Source organism: Pseudopodoces humilis, chromosome 7, assembly GCF_049639895.1.
Source record: "Pseudopodoces humilis isolate 2021_Gansu_Grassland_sample_001 chromosome 7, ASM4963989v1, whole genome shotgun sequence".
Taxonomy (NCBI): domain Eukaryota; kingdom Metazoa; phylum Chordata; class Aves; order Passeriformes; family Paridae; genus Pseudopodoces; species Pseudopodoces humilis.
This window is the reverse complement of record NC_142206.1, coordinates 29,466,105-29,486,179: the sequence shown is the minus strand read 5'-3', so window position 1 is coordinate 29,486,179 and position 20,075 is coordinate 29,466,105. Positions and strand designations below refer to the sequence as shown.

Sequence of the window (20,075 nt, the reverse complement as noted above, 5' to 3'; positions counted from 1 at the left end):
GAGCTGGGCAGGAAAAACAAACTGTAAACCAGGCAGTGCCAACCACAGCTTCTTCCAGTAGTACCAAGACAGTGGTAAATATAATGATGAGAACTTGACACAGAAATCCAAGCTAATCTGCAGTGGTGAGGCCAGGCAGGCTTGGAAAAAAGTCACTTACCTTAACACTGAAGATCTAGCCCTATTTTAAATCAAATTAGACCATAAGTATTAATAAGAATATTAATTATGCAAAATAATCGATTACCAATATTGCTGCTAACTTTGTTCTGCATCTTTTCTTACTACCATATACACTGACTTAAATTTAAAAACTTAAATTAAAAAAAAATAAGAAAAAAAACAACCAGCATGCCATCACCTCCCAAGGGAAAGAAATAACACAGCATAAAACAAGGAGAGCCAGATCATACCTCTGAGGTTTACGAATATCCCAGAGTCCCACACCTTCCTTAGAGTTGGCAGTAGCCAGTAATCTGGGTTCTACTGGATTAAACATCACACTGTGAAAGGCTGATGGGTAGTGCGCCAAGCAGAAGGGCTCTGTTGAAAAAGTTGAAATTTCAGACATAAGAACAAACAATGCATTCAACTGTTTGATGCAAGGAGTTTGGCCGCTGAATATGGAAACAGCCTAACAAGATCTGAAGATATGGAGACATGTTCAAACCACTTCTCAAGCTGACACATTCTAAGTAATATAAAACCTGGAGTTCTAAAATCCACCCACGTGTACATTAATTCTGTCTAAATATGGAAAAGGACACATACTGAATTTCAAGACACCATTTTCTTTACGGAAGGTTACCAGAGTTTAAAACTAGCTATTGAAAGATCAAATACTTGAATCTTCTTAAGGTTCATGACCAAATGCTCATCTGATAGGGATTGTACATAGAGGGGCTTCTGAAAGCTTCCTAGTAACATATGCCTGAGAGCTTCCACAGCTATTGTTGATTACCCAAACCATAAATGTAGCAGCAATTGCTTCCAGGAAAGAATAATATTATAAGAAGTGAAATAAGTTTGTATGAAACTCAGCTCAAAGCAAGCTGCTGACCCTGGGGAAAAGAAGCCTACCACCTCTTAAGTGTTGTACAAGTAGACAAGAAGGGTGTTCCTCTTTCATAAAAAAACAATGTTAACAGTTAACTCGTCCTGTTCACACACAGAGTAGAAAACATGCTCATTCAGATTCTCCCTCTCATAAAATTGTGCTTGGACTGCTACTCTGCCTTATTTATTCCATCAAAATACTGTCTCTATGAACAGTGGGGAAAAGCCTTGAATCTGTTACCTTCTTTCTGTTCCTGTGAGCTTTAAAGCTTTAGGCACAGTCTAATTTTCTTCCTTGTTTGTATCTTTTGTGGCATGCTGCCACTCTTTCAATCAAAAAACCAGAATCAATCCCTATTTTGAGCCAGGGACTTGGCCAGACTTTCCCATTCACTGTTTGCTTTGGTGCAACTCCTGTGTCACTCACACACATGGGAGACAGCTATTGTGCTCATATATATATATATGTGCTCCTTATCTGAGCCACCAAGTGCAGCATCCATAGCCCCACAGGCACTTCCAGAGTTATGCCGTTTCTTTCCTCATTTCCCTCATTACCACATATAAAACGTGGTTAAGCATGTTAAGCAACCTTCTCAAATTCCCAGTATGTTATGAAATGACTGCCTATCAAGCAAATGAGACAGAATTAATATTTACTTGTCTTGTCTGTACCCTCCTCTCATGCTCCATTACAAGTTTTTCATCAGGGATTTTCCTTTTTAGTGTCTCTTTAGCAGTGATGAAAACAAGTCTCTGAGCACAGATGAAGCTCCATGGTGCTAATCATTGTCATAAGAGTCAAAAGTAAAAAGAAGAAGCCAACTTTTGTTCTGCTAGTCTGCCCAATGATTTTAGAAAATGCTGTTGGTTTGCCAGCTGCTGCAAATAAGGTTTAACACCAAAACTGACATTCTATGTTTGCATCATCAAATCAGAATCCTGCTGGGTCATAAAAGTCTGTGTTATTAAAATGGCAGTCCCCACTGAGAAGCAAAGGCCTGCATCAGCTAAGTGGAGAGACAAACATCAGATTGCCAAACAAAGGAGCTGGGGTTTAATTTAAATCTGTGTATATTTCCTTAGTCAAATCACTGTCACTAATAACTGGTGCTTGCCTTCATATCTTTATTATAAATAGATTGGCACCATGGTTTTCTTGTAAGATATCAGAAGTTGCCTTTCAGCCAGTCGAAGAGAGATTACAGGAGCTAAACTAATGAGACTCTAAGTCATTTTAATTAAAAGTAGGGGGATTACTTTTCTATTGTTCCTTATGCTCATTCACAATTGTAGCTCTTATACACTGGAGAATGAACATGTTTCTGAAGGGAGCAGCTCAACACCATCTTTAATAAAAATTTTAAGTAGTCCTTTAAAACAGTAACAGAACTGTAAAGACCAGGGCTTGCCAATCATGGCCAAAGTAATTATGCCTCACTTTCACCCTTCTCCAAGCTCACTGTCTCAACTGCCCTAGATTAGCATAACTTTTCTCTCCCTAGCCTTGCATGAATTCTTCCTAAGTCAATTATATTTTCCTTCTAGAGATCTTACCTCCATGGGAAGATTCTCGGATGTCCCAAATAAGAACGCGGCCATCATCTGATGAACTAGCAAAGATGTTGTCGTTTACTGGGCTCACGGAAAGGCCATACACTGCATCGTCATGGGCAAACACATCCAAGGTCTCAGTGCTGGAAAAGAGACACAACATTATCAAAAACAAAGACATTAACATTATTGCTGTTTTTTTATAAAGCAAAGTATTTACCGCTTTATATACTTAGTAATACATTGTGACAAAGTTTCTGTAATTTCATAAGAAGACCCTGGTGTTTAATTAGAATAAAAAACAAACAAAAAGTAAAAAACAAAGTACAGTGACTTCATGCTATGAGGAAAAAAAATCTCTCAAACTAAAACCCAAACATTAAAAACTTCAGATACGGCAAGGTGCTATGGAACACATGATGCATTAGATTTGAGTTTGGGAGGATGTAATGGGAAAGGGAAACAAGCCCTGGAACCTCTGGAGTCAATTTTTACTACTTAGTGTAAAAAGGAAAACAAGACAAAAGTTCATTCTTCAATACAGCTCTCTGTTTTGTCCAAAAGTTCAATTGAAGCACACATAAGAGCTTTCCAGATGGCTTTTTCAATAAATTTTCTTGGTTTTTCAGAGTAGACCAGACCTATATTTTTCCATGTAAAAAAGCAGTAATAAAACAACAAAATAAAAATAATTCCCCCAAAGTATATCTGGATTTCAGCTGTTTCACAGCTATAAAAAAAAGAAAAAGCACATTCTCTATTTTTTTCCCAATGTTTTAAACAATCTAAAAAGCTGGAATAGTGGTATGGAGAGGTCAAAAACTGAAATATTAAATAAGAAGTTCCTGGGACTGCTTAATTTCTATTTAAAAGCCCTTTTCTTTCTTTAGGGAATAAACTTTATATACGATCCCTATATCTCATCTCATGGAAGCTGTACCAAAGAGATCCCACATAAAATCAGCATTTTGCTCTTGTGGCAATTGATGTCTTGGTGCATACCTACATACTCTGTCTCAGGAATCATTAATAAAAAAGGGGGGAAAAAAAGGCAGCAACAGAAAAAGCCATTTACAGTTACAAAAAAGCAGTTGACAGACCAAGTGTTATCATTAGAAAGGGATTAATTTTCCATAGAAATCAATCAGAATTCAGTCTACTAAGGTTTCTTTTAGAAGATCATAAAAAATAGCCTTAGAGGAAGGAATTCTGTATGGATTACTACATGGACTTAGCATACCTAAAAAAATAAAAACCTGATAACAAAAGCACATTAAAAATATGCACATATCAAAAAGACTTGCCAAAACATCTAAACAAGATACAGCAGGAAAAAATGTGCTACATAGAAAAGTTAAAATTACAAAGATCTTGTAGAATCTTAAAGTCACAACACAATCAACACCAGCATCTAAAACTGATATTTCCATGTTAAATTAAAACAAGAAAAACAGAACACCAAACAAAAAAAAGTCCTCCAAAACTGAACACACCCCCCCAAAAAAAAAACCAAACAAAACACCCCTCCCAAAAGGCCTAAAATGTTAAAAACAAAACAAAAACGCACAAACACTGAACAACACGATACTCCTGAGAAACCATCAGAACAGAAGACAAAGTTACTTTTTCCCAGCCTGCATATAAATTTTATGCAAGAAGCAGACATAAGGTATGATGGAAAGCTGAGATACACTGAACAATTCAATGCAAAAGGCTTTGGACAAACACATCAAGAAATACGTCCATATTATGCTATTCAGGAAACTCAAACGTAAGACTTTATATTTCTCTGTTCTTACATATATCTCTTCTTGCTTTTTCTTGAGTTCATGTTAAATGAATGGTCAATGCTTAAATTTGTGGAAGTTATTAGTACAGACCAAAATTTGAATTTTTTTTTTTACTTCAAAAGCAGTAAGGTCAATAGACATAATGTCTAGAGAAGTCCAATTCAATATATTACTGCTACAGTACTAATTATACTTTAACTAATTGCCTGATCTTGATGTAGCACAACAAAGCCTAATTCCCAACTGTTTTGTAGTTTTGATAGAAAGAAAGTATCAAAACCAAAATTCTTCATGTTAGTGTGGAGAATCAGGCACCTGCTTCCAAAATTTTAACAGGAAGTTTGGTAGGCCAAGCACTAGCCATCTTAAACACAAGTCAGGTGAGTCTGTTGAAAAACAAGAAGTCTATGTGCCAACACTTGTTTATGTGCCAGAATAATTTACTCAGAACCTACTACACTGTCTGCAGGAGAGCATATATATTTAATTACTATTCTCATTCCTGAGGTCAAAATAATAGAGAACCCTAGTGTAGAAAAAGAAAATGGAGTGATGGGGAATACTTCATTCCAGTTAAGAACTTAGATTAATATAAACACATCTCAGTATTGAGACACTGTTCTTCTCCTAAACTATTGACTTAAAACAGAAAATGCTTCCAGTAAGTTGACATTAAAGGAGTTCTTGAAGCAGTGGAAACACAAACTGTGTATTTACCTTTCGACATCATGGAGTATAACTTGCTCATCATTGCCTGTAAAGAGAAATACAAGCAATTAACACCATGTTCTAGCAATTACAAAGCATTATAGTGAAAAAAAAAAAACCCAAACCACCTTTTAAAAAAAAAATTTACAATTTCAAAGCCACTATTGAAACAGAGACCAGCTCAGTTGCTACGTGGTTACCCTCTGCTCAGTTATATGAAAGGTTCCATGTGATATCACCAAATGAACCAGCCTGTTTCGTCTGCTACTGCTCAACAAATAATTGTATTTAAATATGCTATTAATCATTCTTTGTCTAGTTTGAGCTTAAGTTTGGGGAGATTTGCAACAAAGACTATTACATGAAGCAGCAGAACACTTTCAAAGAAAGATACATCTTTCTTCCTGGTCAAAGGATCCTCCATAAAAAGATCACAGAAGGTGCAAAGAAATGTCTTAAATGAGATGCAGGTGGCCCCCTGATCAAATGTTGCCAGCTAACACTGTTAGCATTCAGGGTTCTGCAACCATTGAGAAGGTACAAATGTGACAGCCAATGTAATTTTTTCTGTATTAAGCAAAACCAAACCAAGTAACCAATAATGTCACGTTTCTTTGATCACACCAATTGAATATAATGGAAACTAACCACATGTGTGCAGGCTAAGAGGGTCACAGCCACCAAGTAATTCCAGTTAGCTCATGCAGAGTTCTTCATGCTATAACAACAGATTATTTTTTTAGTCTCTGTGCTGAATATTTTATTACCTAAATTTGGCACCTCTTCCTTAGAAATATTTAAGGACGCACAGACTTCTATATTTAATTCAGAAAAAAACCAAACAACCCAAAATCAGAAAACCTGCAAAGTCATATTTTTATGCTTTGTATATATTTGTGATGAAGAGTTGTGAAGCTTTCCTAATGCACACTAAAGAGAGAGGTTGAGAAGGAGCAAGATTTCATGTTATGATTCTTAAATGTTCAGTTGACTCAGTTTTCATTTATCTCATACATATTTCACTTGTATTCTGTCTCAACAGAGAAATATGAGAAAGTTTCTCTTTGACTAGTGAAGTATGAGATTTTCTACAACCATTAGCTCTTTGCCCAGGCTCCTAGTAGAATCATGCCAGCCTTAGATTACTGCAGTAGCTCATCTTTTCCATGGGGCAATAAACAAATCATTTAAGTGTAATTGTCCTTTGATCAATAACCGTATTTGGAACCGCCCATTATATGTTATTACACACTGTTTATCCTGAGTAAAACTACTCTAGTGCCTATGTATTTTACCAGTGAAAAACGCAGCCTAGTTTCTCCAATGACAAAATTTCCTCCAGCAGACACTCCTGCCTCTTCAATCTCCATCTAGTATGAACAAAAGAATCATTCCAGTTGCCTGGTTTCAGGCATCCAGTCATCATGGGATCACATTCCCTTCCATCACAAGCTCCAAAATGAGAAAGTAAGAATGAAAGGAGAGTGGAATAACAACTGTTTTCCTCTGTTCCCTATGTGGGAGGAGAAAATAGTGACAAAAATCTAACCACAAACTAGATGCTTCTGGTAAGGATTCATCCCTGCAGAAAACATCACTGCTGCTCAGCCCAGGGGGGTTCCCACCCAGAGTGCTTTTACGTTAACACTGGAGAGTTCATTCTTCATTGAAACTGAGTCGTAATTGTGTACACAACTGTGTCATTTATAATCTCTCAGTTTGATAACTGCAGTTACAACAATCAGAAAGACAGGAAAAATCTGTCATTCCCTTCAGCTATACTTGTAAGGGTGAAATACTGCAGAGCACATACAGAGGAGAATAGTTAAGGTGGCCTAAACCTCATATCTGTTGTATAAGTGCTAAAATAACCAAATTCAATTTCCTGTAGGTTTATTTCAGCTTTTCATATACCTAACATTAAGTGCAAGTAAAAAAAATGTCCACACAGTTTACTAGGAAGGGATCTTGCATTTCAAATGCTGCTCTACTCTCAGTGTGTGTGGACAAAGAAGGGCAAAATTATTCTTCAGAGATAGGAACTTCTTTGGGACAGTTTCTCCTCCAGAGATGACATGCAAAACATTGTCCACTCAGTTCCTGCCTTCCATTTTTGTAATGGCTACATGGGGTGCTTGCTCCTTCAAAGCAAAGAGCACTGAAATTCCTTGGATGCAATCCAATTTGTACTGAAGTGGAAAATCCCTTCTCCTCTATTATCAAGAGTTGCTTTAGAGAAAGGTCATCACATCCTAAGTCATTAGTCATTGGCAGTCATTTATTTACAGAGTAAATTGAGTTCTGTGTGACTTGTGCTAGTTTATATATTCTAATTTTTAGTTTTGGGAGTTTTTTAAGTATTCCAACTTGCATGATTTATATACAACTCCAACCTCAGGTGAGGGTGTGGGTGTCTGTGTGAAAACCAGTAGATCTTAGAACCCACAATTCTTTCAGACTTTTTAAGAATCTCCCAGAACATCATTGAGTGGATAAATATAGCTAGCCCCATTTTACCAACAGAGATAAAACAGATGGTACATCTAGGCCATGCAGCAAAATGACTCTTTACAAGGGATCCAAGAGTCAGACTCACAGCCCTTGCAGATGAGCTCACTGAATCTCGATGGAGCCGCTGAAAGACTTCCTGACTCCTCCAATGGAAATAATTTCTAGCAGAAGCACAGTGTTTTTATGAAAACTGGAGGAGGAAAAAGATATGAGAACGGCCAGTTTCTCTGTGCATTGGCTGTCACAGCTCATCTAACCTGGCATCACAGCAAAAATCCACTATCAATTATATAAATCTTTATCTACAGGTGTTAACTTCAATAACAAGGTAGAATCAAGCCACTCTTCTGCCTTTACTGTGAAAACAGCAGCCTCTGACAGCAAAGACCAATGGATAGAGGACTGAGCTGGACATGAGAAAATACCATTCCAGCTGGTCAAGTGAGATTTAGCACAATTTATTCCTTGAATATTCATGTAAGGTTCCATTTGTCTGAAATTAAACTAAAGACACTCTGGCCCAAAATTCCACTGGAATCAGTTGTGCAGATATATTAATTTGAAGAGAGCATGTATTGCTATTTTTGTCATAAAACAAACAGCACTCCCTAGAATAAGAAGATAGGCATCACCATTTGACAATCTAGGGGTTTATTCCACCTGAGAAGTGGAACGATTTCATCCTTGAAATCTGACACCAGCTTAAGCTCTGTCATGTCTTTCTATCTTAGGGATATTATAATTTTAACACAACACTGAAGGATGAGGAGCTTCCACCATCATTCACATGCACTCAGAATCAACCTCTAGCACTGATTTACAGTTCACAAATCTTGGGTCAACAAGGTAATGAAGGGCTTTGACCGAATAGTCTCATAGTACTCTAAAGTAAGTCTAGCTGTATATTAATGGACATACTAATGAAAGATACAATTCTCATCCATTCTGTGACCATGTCAGATAGTGGAAATGAAGTACAGAAGCAAATGGCACTTGACTGCATTGACACTCATGTACCTTTTTCTTCTCAATTCAATTTTCCTCCCTATCTCAACACATTAAAAAATCAAGTGGTGAAATGGATCTAAATTACAGAAACTATTACTCCAGAACAAGTCTATGTCCACTTTCCTTACCTTAGTTTTAAGACCAAATTAAATTTTCTAATAAAAAGTAGATTTCTATTAAAAAGAAATGAGAGCATCAAGGGTTATCAGAACCCAATGTGCCAACAGTTCAAAGGCAGAGGCTTACTTAGTAAGAACGGAAATGGGGTCTAAGAAAACATGATCCACCAATAGATGGCAATAGTCCTTCATGAGCCATCTAAGGGTGCATTGAAATCAGACAGTAGCATAAAAGATTTTCAAGCATCAGGCGTGAGCGACAGAGAGAATGCAGGGACTGCTCTTAGTACAGCTAAGAAGGAATAACAAAGAGTGTTTTCCACAGTCTTTTGCACAAGTAGAGGCAGACTAGACCCAGGATTCTCACAATGGTTCAAGACATCATGAGTTTACACCAGGGTTTGGAAAAAGGCATGACAAAATTGAAAATGTTGTGCTAGCTAAAGTAGAGCACAACCTGTTCCCAAAAAAAATCAAATTTCTGATTAAGAACACCTTCCAGGCCTCATATGGGGCAGGGTATCACTCATGGTTTCTACTCCAAGGCATTCACAATACATATTCATGTGAAATCAGGGTGCTCTTCCTTACCTCCAGAAAACACTTTTGTATTACCACTGTTGAAAGCTAGGCAGAAGATGTTAGAGTGATGCTCCCCTTTCAGCTGAACTGGTTTGACTCTTGAGTGGATGGCTTCTTCCATATGCCAAAGTAAGACTCGGCGGTCATCCCCTCCTTGAAGAAATAAAGGAAATGTACATTACTGCCTGAACCACATGTAAACTGATTACAGACAAATTATTTAATTCTGCAGCTATTCATAAAAAGTTGCTAAAACCCTTAATTAGCATAAAAATGTAAGCCTTTTTGGATATATAGACACACATTTACATTAAGATGTCATGCAGTCAGGTTTTCAATTAAAATTAATGAAAACAGAGCAATCAGCAGGAAAAGTTTGAATTAAACAGCTGCCATTCTGCCAACACATAGTGACAATCTATAGCAACCTGGAAACTCAGAAATTTACTGCTATGTAAAATTCCATGGCAAGCTGTAGAGGAATTACATGCCAATTCACATACGCATGTTGGCAAAATGCTTCTACACCAACTCCTTGTTGTCAGCATTGCTTATGTTAATCATAAAATACTAACTTTTTCCTCCTTTCACTGACAACTATATATCCTCTAGCAGTCTTTGCAAAGCCTTCATAGCATAGGCTGGCTCAAGACTGATAAAAGATAAAAAAATTTTACTAAAGCATTCAGAAGTCTTCAGCATGCACAGTTATACCAGGCTTCTAGACCTGTAAGGGTTAAGATAGGTTTTTCTGGGGTGAAGTCCTGACAAAGAGAGTACCTGGAGAAAGGAAGTTCAACTCTCTTGCTTTACATCTTGCTGTACTCCTAATTGCTTGCCTACATGCAGTTCTCAGTTCAGAGCTCTCTACATAAATATATTTAAGTGCCTCCTTCTCTGTCTGGCAAACAGTTATACATAAAATAAATATTAGACTGTTTGTGCTTCAACTGAATTTAGTTATTATTTATTAGGAAAAGAAAAAAAAATCAAGATACGTTTGTATTGGTCAGCATTCTCAGCAGAAATTTTGAATGCCTGTAAAATCTGAATAAGGTTTCCTCAATTCAGACTCAAAAGATTTTTGGTATCTGTCTTTAATAACAAATGAAAGAGAATGGCATCACAAATGAAAAGTGACACCAGACACATGCTGATTAGAGTTAAAACATTTTACTGATTCTTTGCACAGTCAAAAGCCTAAACTCAGAGCCTTTTGAGCTGCTATCCAGAGGACAAAGGCATCAAAAAGAGAAAAAAAGAAACCAAAATTACTTGGCCTGCTGTTTACTTACAAAAAAGGTAAATGCATAAATAGATTTCATTACTACTGTTAATCAGATTTATTAGAACTTTTCACATCATATGTCGCTATTAAGAAATTTTCCCATGGAACTGAGTTATGTCAAACATTCTACAAGTAAAAAGTCTCTCAGCCTTTGAGTCTCCTAACAGATTTTATGACACTTTGATAGACAGTACAGCAGCATGTTATGCTCCATGAAATTGTGTATTCCTCCTCCTGATTTTGTACTTCACATATCAAACAAGAGCACATGATACAAAGGTTTGTGATGCATTTGATAGCTATGAGAATGAGTCAAATTTGATGGATCCAAAATCTCACAGTTATTTATGGTCAACTGATCTGATGGAAACTTATACTCCTTTCTGTTTAGAAATAGGAGAGAAAGTTGTATTTGCACTCTAGTGATTGCAGATAAGCTTGTAATAAGGAGACATAGAAATACATGAGTGTTGAAATGTATGACCATGTTATTCAGGTTAAGATTAAGAAGTAATTATCACACTGAAGGTGACTACTTCCCAAAGCTGCCAACCAGCATGTCATTGTTATCACTACCTGAAAAACAATTAAATCAGCATTTAAAATAGGTGAATGCCAACAGTGCTTCTATCAGAATTCATTTATTACCTTTTGTAAAAGACATTTCAGGGCAAAACATAGTACCATATTGTTGTTTGTTACCATAGCAAACTAATTTGCAAAACCGCTGCAGAAAGTCTACACATCCTTCTACCTAACAGCACAGCCATCTAGGTGTCTCATTTTAACACTAAACTCAATCATTTCCACCAAACACTGGCCAGATACAAAAAAATTAAGATATCCATATGAAACAAGCATTACTGTGGTTCCCAGCACACATACAGTATGGTAGGAGTATGATAATTTGCAACCTGTGCAGAAAAGTGTTTAATAGCGTGAAAAGAGAAGCCACTAGCTTCTCTTTTATAAGTTCCTATACCTTAGTGTCTGTGTGCCTTGGAAACTACTTTTCCTGTTCAATACAAATATCTCCCTCTTCCCAGACACTTAGCTCTCCATAAAACATTGGTGGTGGCACATTCCATACCTTAGGAGCTTTTAAATGCTCCCCACACTCATGCAGTGCTGTCCCTCCTCCACCTATGTATTCTCTTGTACATCCTTGTTATTGAGAACTTCTACATCTGTTCACAGTTTTATACCTCTCTTATCTCACTGAGACATAAAAGTTTAATGAAATAATAACATTAACTGCATTGAAAGTGTATTCCCTTCTAATTTCAATTTGACTATTCTAGAAATACTTCTGACTTAAGGCCAGTTCCACCAGAAAGAAAAAGTTACTCAGTGTGTTGGACCACAGAGGATTTGTGGCAAACAAGACACTTCAGCAATCCCTACATCCTCACACAAGAGGACAAGCAGTGTTAAGTCACAGGCAAATAATACCCAAGAAAAGGCACTCTGTTACCCAAACCCAACTCTTACCATAGGAGGGAGGTGCACATGTATGGGCAGGTGTACAGGGAGAAAGTAAAGAAAATGTGAATATATAGTTTTTATGCTATGTAGAAAGGAACGATGATTCATCAAACACACATTATGCAACGTAAGTTACAAGTCTAAAAACTATAGGAAACTTCAGGTCTGTAACATTTGTTCTGTGCAGTAGATCTGCAAATGCAGATTAATTAAAATGCTTTCAATTCATGGTGAATTTACTGTGCATGTACATCAATTCTACAACCGTAACAGAAGCCACATTCTTAAAATAATATAGAACATATACCAACAGCAACAGGTTTATCATATCTGGAAAACCTGGATATATGGCTTCATATTCAAGTATGTTAGTCAGCAAGGCTCCACATGTGGATTTTCTGGAAACTGAAGATCCACAGGGAATTCATAATTTTTCATTCCATGGCGTCAGAAACTGTAAGCTCAACATTTACAATGAGGAAATAGCTTCATTTTCATTTTACTTTGCAGATTCTGTTTAGGACTGTATGACTGACAATTTGAAAAGTAAAAGTTTGTGTGACCCAGCTAACTACACAATGCCATTCTACCGTTATTTTTCAGAAAGAAACCACATTTTAAAAGATTTAATTAGTCAAGTACTTCAGTCCTCATTACAGGAGCAGGGTCAGACCTGTGGGAACATTCAAAACTAGAGATGCAGGAAGAGAAATATATTCATTTTTAGACCTCAAATAGTTTGAAGGGGGCCAGAACATACCCTTGCCAAAAGTAAATCTAGTCCAAACAGTACCTGCATAGCTCATGAAACACACTTGAGCTCCTGTGTACTAACAGAAGCACTTCAAAATCATACCAGTCAGTACTGAAAAACTGCAGTTTCAAAGTGCATTAACTTTGCTGGTTGTGGACAAAGCTCAAGACCACTACTCCCCTTTATCTCCCATATACCGAGTCCATTTGCTAAAGAACCTACATGGCAAGTGGGCAATACTTCAAAATTATAACATGAAAGATTAGTCCTCTTTCTTGTATCTACTTCAGAAGTTGCATGAATCACAGGAAGCAGGATTGGATGGTATTTCAAGAAGTTGATCACTTGGTTGGCCTTGGACAAAGGCAAAAGGCCAGGCTCTGTCAGAATTATTCCCGGAAGATAAGTCTCTAGTTTGCTCTTAAAAAAGCACTGCTGAGGTAGATACACTCCTTAGGCAGCCTATTTCAGTTTTTCATTATCCCTGCTGTTAGGCAGATTACCCTATTATATCAAGCCTGAGGGTGCAGTTTGACATTACATATAATCCCATTCCCCCTTGCCATGTGCTCCTGCTACTTTCCCTTCCATTGGATTCAGTGGCCATTCAGGCACAGGATAAGTTAAAGAAGTTGACCTGACAAAAAAAATCAACTGAGAGACAAAACCTCTCCCTATGTATTCTGTCCCCGATCAGATGCTTTCATCATACCAGTTTCAGACTTGAAACTACAAAAGTACCACAGTGCAAATAATGAAAAGGAGAATAAGTGAATGAGTTACAGGATAAAGGGAAAATGCAAGATCAAACAGCACCCTAAAATCTTTTGTCCTGTAATTTGAGACCATTTCTTTGCCCTATTCCCAGCAGACAAAAAAAGTTTACAACTTCACATAATAGTAATAATTAAAAACACCTTTATGCAACTCAGGACTTGCATTTCTACTCAGCTGTTCTTTCTGTAGACTAAATGGACCCCTTCCCTTCACTATTTTGTTCTTCTAGGCCTCTGATCATTCTTCATGCCCTCTTCTACATTTTCTCAGTTTGGGCACATCTTGCTCAAAGTACAGTGCCCAAAACCGAGCCCAGCACTCCATTTGAGGCAGCAAACACACCACAGCATGTTTACTTCACATGCTTTGTCATCTCTGATCATATTTATGTTGTGATATTTATGCGTTTGGATCCTTTTCTACATGACTATGGGTGACTCTCCATGGTGTATTTGTAGAGTTGACCATTTTTATTCACATGCTGCACACTGCACTTGAACCTCTCAAAACACGTGACTTTTTTTCCCCAAATAATGTATCTTAATTAACTTGAACTTCAACTTCTATCCCCTGAAATTACTGCTGCCTGATTCTATCTTTCGTGAAAAATTTTATCATTTCTCAGACATTAATTAAAACATGATGTAGTAACTGAACCTAATATCCTTCCTCACACAGTATTCTGCTTGATACAGACCAAGATCAGACCATCCCTCCTTAAAACATACTTGATACACAATCCCCTTATTCAGAATAGATTAGACATTTGCTGAAGTCACCTCATGTCCCTGTTTTAGGTTCATATTTCTTCAGATTTATGTAAAAGCTAAATGACAGATGCATTTCCAATACTTTCTAGCACCCTCACAAATTTAGGATCATAGAGCAGCTATTAACTTTTGCATTATCTGGTAGGAGGGGAAAAAAAAGTCATGAGAAAAGGAACACTGGCATGGATTAAGTAAGTCTCTGCTTACAGTACTTCCCAGAAGTTATCGTGAAAATGCAGCTTAAAGTACGTAAAAAAAAAAGTGGGAGGTTCTGATAAAGATACTCGTGTTTGTAAAAGATAGCAGGCATGAAAAATGACAGATAAACAAAGAGGAAACCATATCCACCAAACCTAAGGATGGGAGAAAAACTATTACACAGACCAAGTAAAGCTGAGTTTTAAGAAGTCAAATTGCAGGAGATGCTTGGCAAATGTGAGGGAAGAGGTAGCTGCATACCATTGCATGGTGATTTTTATTTCCATGCATGGACAGTCACGTGTTCCTCAAACTGTTACAAGAAAAAAACACTATCTAGTACATAAAGTGTTGCAAAGACATTTTGCCCAATAAAATCTTCCAACTCTTTCCAGAAGCATGTTTTAACCCATTTCAACCCACTTAGACATTTTTTGTATGTTAAGCTTTCCTCTTCCCTTGTATCATTCTACAGGTAGTTTTTCTCTGCTTGTCATACTGTGGGAACTGACAATGATTGAACAAGAGATTTTTAGGCTTCAGGCACTAGCTTGAGCCTGTGGGAAAGTTGAGTACAAAACTTCCTCACTCTGGCCTGGGAAATCATAAGGTGGAATCCAAACAGTCCTTAGAGAAGGAAAACAACCTTTGCAGGTGTTGTTTGTTGCCTTGTTGTTTTCTTGCAAGGAACAGTCGAGGGGTGTTGTTCCCAACTGTCCAATGATGGTGATGCATTAGTTTGATGACCAATGAAAGTTTTATCTTTTTGGACCTTCTCTGAACTGTCTATAAAAGAAGATCTGGAAGAATAAAAAGCACTCTCTTCTGCAACTAAGCTAGAGAGTCTGTGTCGTCACTACTGCCATTCCTAATACAGTGCAACAGTCACACTACATCTTCTCCTGAGTGTCCACCTCCTCCTTCTGATTTTTTCAAATTCTTGTCTTTATGTCAGTCCCTTCTTCTAGCACCCCTGTCCTAGAACATTAATCTCTGCCCTTCTTCCCCTCTATAAAGTGACACTGTTGAGTTTCACACAGGTACAGAAAGAACCTTCAGACTGGCCACCAATTCAATCTGTGGACCTCAACTTTTTTATTTTGAAACACTGTTAAGAACAAAAAAAATACTACTAAACATGTATCTGTCTTGTATTTCTAATACAAGATCTAAAGAAGCTAAGATCCCAAAAAGTTTCAAACATGCTTTCAGAGGGCCTGCTGAGGCTTGTCTACACCGAAGTCCTCCCAAAATCCTAAGAGGAAAATTATCTGTAACTGTAATATAAACCCTGTTTAAGCAGTTTGAATTGTTTACTGAAACAGTAAACATTAGTCTTACAGACTTGCTTCTGTAAGACACATTAAAAAGAAAAAAATAGAGGGAAAAAAAAGGGAAAAAAAGAAAAAAAAAAAAAAAAGAGAGGAAAAAGAAGTGGGACACATACCTGAGGAAAGCATTCCAGCCAAATTATAAGAACAGCACTAACTTGGATGCAGGCTGGTATTTCAACTGCATTGGCATAGCCACTATGAATGTACTGTATCAGCTGTAGTTAAAACAGCTCTAACAAGGTCTAAGTTGTCAAGTCTTTCAGCCAAAGCAGACTTCTCTAGGTTACGAATATGCATATTACTTAAGATAGAACAACTGAAAAGACTGCTTGCACTCTCCCTTTTCATGCACTCCAATATGAAGTTGTTATTATTACCTGTTAACTCTCCTAGTTGCTGTAAGTGCAGTTGGAAGCACCCAACATCTCATCCTTACTTCTGTACGCTATTTTGAAGGAAGAGAGACCCTCATGCCACCAATTCTAAGGCTTTATCTGTATTTGGAAGTCTTTTGAAGCAACTCTTCTACAAAAATTTAGAGTAGAGGCAACTTACACCCTTCCTTTACCTTTTCTCATTGCTCTTCCTGCTGTTGCTATTTCTCAGAGCTTCAGGATCAAGTACAACCTTTAAAAGGAGCGCTTTGAGCATCATTTTAATGAAGCTGTCTTATAATGGTGTGAAATTTAACAGAGTATCCATTAATATTTGGACTTTTAATTTCTTGTTCCTGTCTGAAGCACAAAATACCTGCCTGCTGTTGCTATGGCCCATAAAGCATTCTAGATATTATGGTCATGGCTAACACGAAACTTTTTTAAAAGAAAGTTACCATAATTAGAACTTTTCATTTTCTCAGGGCATCAGTAGAAGGTCAAACTTAAGGTAATTTGTTCTTAGTTATCCCAAATTTGTGCATTGCTAGCACATGTAATTTTTTTTTTTTTGAGGGTAGAACTCTAGTAGCATGTAAATACTACATATGGAGGAAGATCTTACCGTCTTTGAACATTCTGAAGCTCTGTGAAAAAGTTAGGAAATTGAAAAATGGATGCTGCTTGAAAGTCTTCCTTTTGCATACACTTTTTTAGATACCCACTAGATATGAACTCTGCCTTCCTTTTTTTTCTGCACCTACCTTGATTCAGGGAGTTTGGACAAAATTAATTCTTAAAAGTCCATTCCAGCCTTGGACTGTTCATACTTCGGCCTAAAGAATGGATGTCAACATAGGTAAGTGCATTGATGACATGGCAAGACCTAAAGTATATCCTGAAGCCTTCCTGAGCAAGAACAGAAAATACTGGTGGTGTTTCCATAACTTATTATGGAAAATAAAAAAGAAAAAAATAAATACACTTGAGTTCTCCGTAGCACTTTATAAGTAAAACTACATCGCTCTACTTTCTACTGGAGAAGGACCAGTACAAACCAGTATGACAACTGGCACAAATAGGAACTTTAGAATGGGTGAGTCAGCATTCCTTTCCAATACACACTCATGTTTATATACATATATATGTATGTATGTATACACACACATATTCACAAGCTAAATGGATGCATATCTCAGAAGTTTCATGTGCATAGCAATAAAAGAATCCCTAACAGTAACACTAAGATCCTTCATGGATGCTTACTTCAGAAATCACTGGACATATAAGTTTCTTCAGGTAAGAATGTTAAATTTAGGAAGGTTTCAGTGTATCAGCTTCCACTCCATGTTTATACAGCGTTTCTATTCTGCCCTTGCTTAAGAATAACCAGTCACAAAAACTTTTTATTGAATGGTCTTTGAAGTTATTACAGATACCATCGTGCGATACAGCTCACCTCTGCCCAGATACTACACTGTTCGCTCAGCCATGCCCCCATCACATTCCTAAAGTAGTCCTTGTAGCTATTTACAAGGTGGACAGGCAAATCCTAGGCCCTCAGTTAATAACCAGGTCAGCAACCCCTGGCAAGCGGAAACTACTCTCCACAAAGCTGCCAAGGACCTCTGCTATCCCCTCGAGGGCAGCTGCCCTACACGACGGGGAGCGGGCCTTTCGCGCTGCTGCCCGGCCCCTGAGGAGGGACCTGTCGGCTGCCCCAGCCGCGGGAGAGCAACGTTAGGGGGGCCGCTCCCTCCAGCCCGCTCTCCCCGGGGGCGAGGGGCGCCCGGGACACAACGCCCCCCGACCGCGGCCTGCAATGGACACCGCGCTCGTCGGCCCGGCCCTGCCCGGGGCGGCGCGATACGAGCGGTCCCTCCGGGGCCGGCAGCCCCCTCCCCGGCGCTCGAAGGTCTCTGCCCCCTCGCAGAGGAGCGCGGGGTCACAGGGCTCTGCGGGAGAAGAGCGCCGCGACCCCTCAGCGCCCGAGCCCCCGGGGCGCCGCGGGCGGGATCGGCCCGCGATTCCCCGGCCTGTCGCTAAGAGCCGCCCGAGGAGACCGCGGCCTGCAGCGCCCGGCCAGGCCCCGGCCTCAAGTTGCCTCCTTCCCCTGCCGCCCCTCGGAGCCCGGAGGCGGGGAAGCAGGAACAGGCACCTGTGCCAAACGCTGCTGAGGTGGGGGGAGGCGGCCAGTCGGCCGCCGAGCCCCGCAGCCCCTCCCTGGCTGGGGGTGCAGATCTTTTCCCCATCCTTGGTGTCGCAGCTGATGTCAAGCCCTCGCCTCCTTCCTACCTGACAGCATCCCCCACCCCTACGGATCCCTCAGCCCTGGGCAGGCAACAGAGGGGACCTTAAGCCAAAAACCATAATCACAAATATATCCCCCCTTCTTCCACAAACGCGCCCTGCAAGGGGAGGGAGGAGGAACAAAACAAAACCCGACTCCCCTCCCCCAAAAGAAGATGGGGTGGGGGTGGCCCCAAAGTGACCAGTCCCTCGACTGAACCGATCCGGTCCCCGCCCGATGCCGAGCGGTACTGCAGCCCCCCCGGCGGACTCGGGGCCACCGCCCGCCCCCGGCAGCGATTGCTGACCCCCGGCCGGGAGCACGGCGCTGACAAATGTCACCCGGTGCCCACAATGAGAGCCGCGAGGCTGCTTCTTCTCCGTCGTCGTACCCCCAAAATAAGAAAATCCTCTTTTAAGAGAAAAGAGACACGAGCCATCAAATAAAAGGGCACCCCTAGCTCCCACCCCCAGCGCCCGGGAAACACTCTCGTAAAAACTTTGTCCAGGGCTCCCCCCCGATAATAGTAGAATTTAAAACCTGTCAACCATTTTAGATCTCTACTTGAGAAAACATCATTCCCGGGCACTGGTGGATTTGGGAAACGGCTCTGAGCAGCGCTGCCGCGGCTCCCCTCCCCCGGGCCGCAGGGGAGGCGGCCGGGGAGGAAGATGCTTCCTGGGGAGGGGGTGGCGGGAGGGGGCGAGGGACAGGAGCGTACGCTTTTACCTGAGACCAGCCACTGGCCTCCATTGTTGGAGAATTCAATGGCATTGACACAGCCGAAGTGGCCCAGGAGGTCCTTCTTGTAGAGGTTCCTGCAGCCCCGCAGGCGTCTTCGCTGGAAGTCTTGGGTGAGCAGGGGGTCCCCCTCCAAGCCCCGCTGGGACAGGAACCCCACCACCGACCGCATGCTGCCCCCACGGCTGCCTCTCCTCCTCATGCTGCCGCCTGCGCCGCTCCCCGCCGCTCCTTCCCCCGCCGCCCCTTCCCCCGCCGCCGCCGCCTCCCCTCCCCCGCTTCCCCCCTTGTTATGGTTATGATGATTTTTCTTTAGCCAGCCATGGCAGAGAGGTGTTAGACACTCCGCCGCTTCCTGATCCCGCTGGCTCCTCCCCGCTTCCCTCAGCAGCTGATCCTCAGCTGCAGCCCGCGCCTCCCGGCCCGGCTCTAGCGTGGCGCCGCCGCCGGTTAAGTCGCTGGAGGAGCGGCGCGGGGGTACAGACACACTCGCCCCTGCGGGGGGACGGTAACGTTCGCCACTCCGGGGACGGACACTTCGCCACTCTAAGGACTTCCTGGGGCAAGGACAATATTCGTCGCTGCGGGGACTTGCAGGAGATCGGACACACTCGCCGCTGCGGGGACCTTTTGGGGCAAGGACGCGTTCGGCACTCGGAGGAGCCGCCGGGGAACGGGTGCACCCGTCACTCGGAGGAGCCGCGGGAGGACGCGTCCCGCCGCCGCTCAGCCGGCC

General features: G+C 40.5%; 1 protein-coding gene across 1 annotated transcript in view; it reads right to left on the bottom strand.

Moving 5' to 3' along the window:
• The window catches only part of DCAF5 (DDB1 and CUL4 associated factor 5), a 71,917-nt gene extending 52,345 nt beyond the window's left edge, over positions 1-19,572 (bottom strand). The window contains exons 1-5 of the mRNA XM_005522553.3: positions 19,328-19,572; positions 9,338-9,481; positions 5,118-5,154; positions 2,614-2,753; positions 414-543 (exon numbers count right to left, since the gene is read on the bottom strand). Coding sequence (XP_005522610.1) covers positions 414-543; positions 2,614-2,753; positions 5,118-5,154; positions 9,338-9,481; positions 19,328-19,541 — 665 coding nt within the window. The 5' untranslated portion in view covers positions 19,542-19,572. The remainder of the gene's footprint in view (positions 1-413; positions 544-2,613; positions 2,754-5,117; positions 5,155-9,337; positions 9,482-19,327) is intronic.
• Positions 19,573-20,075: the final 503 nt, after the last annotated feature.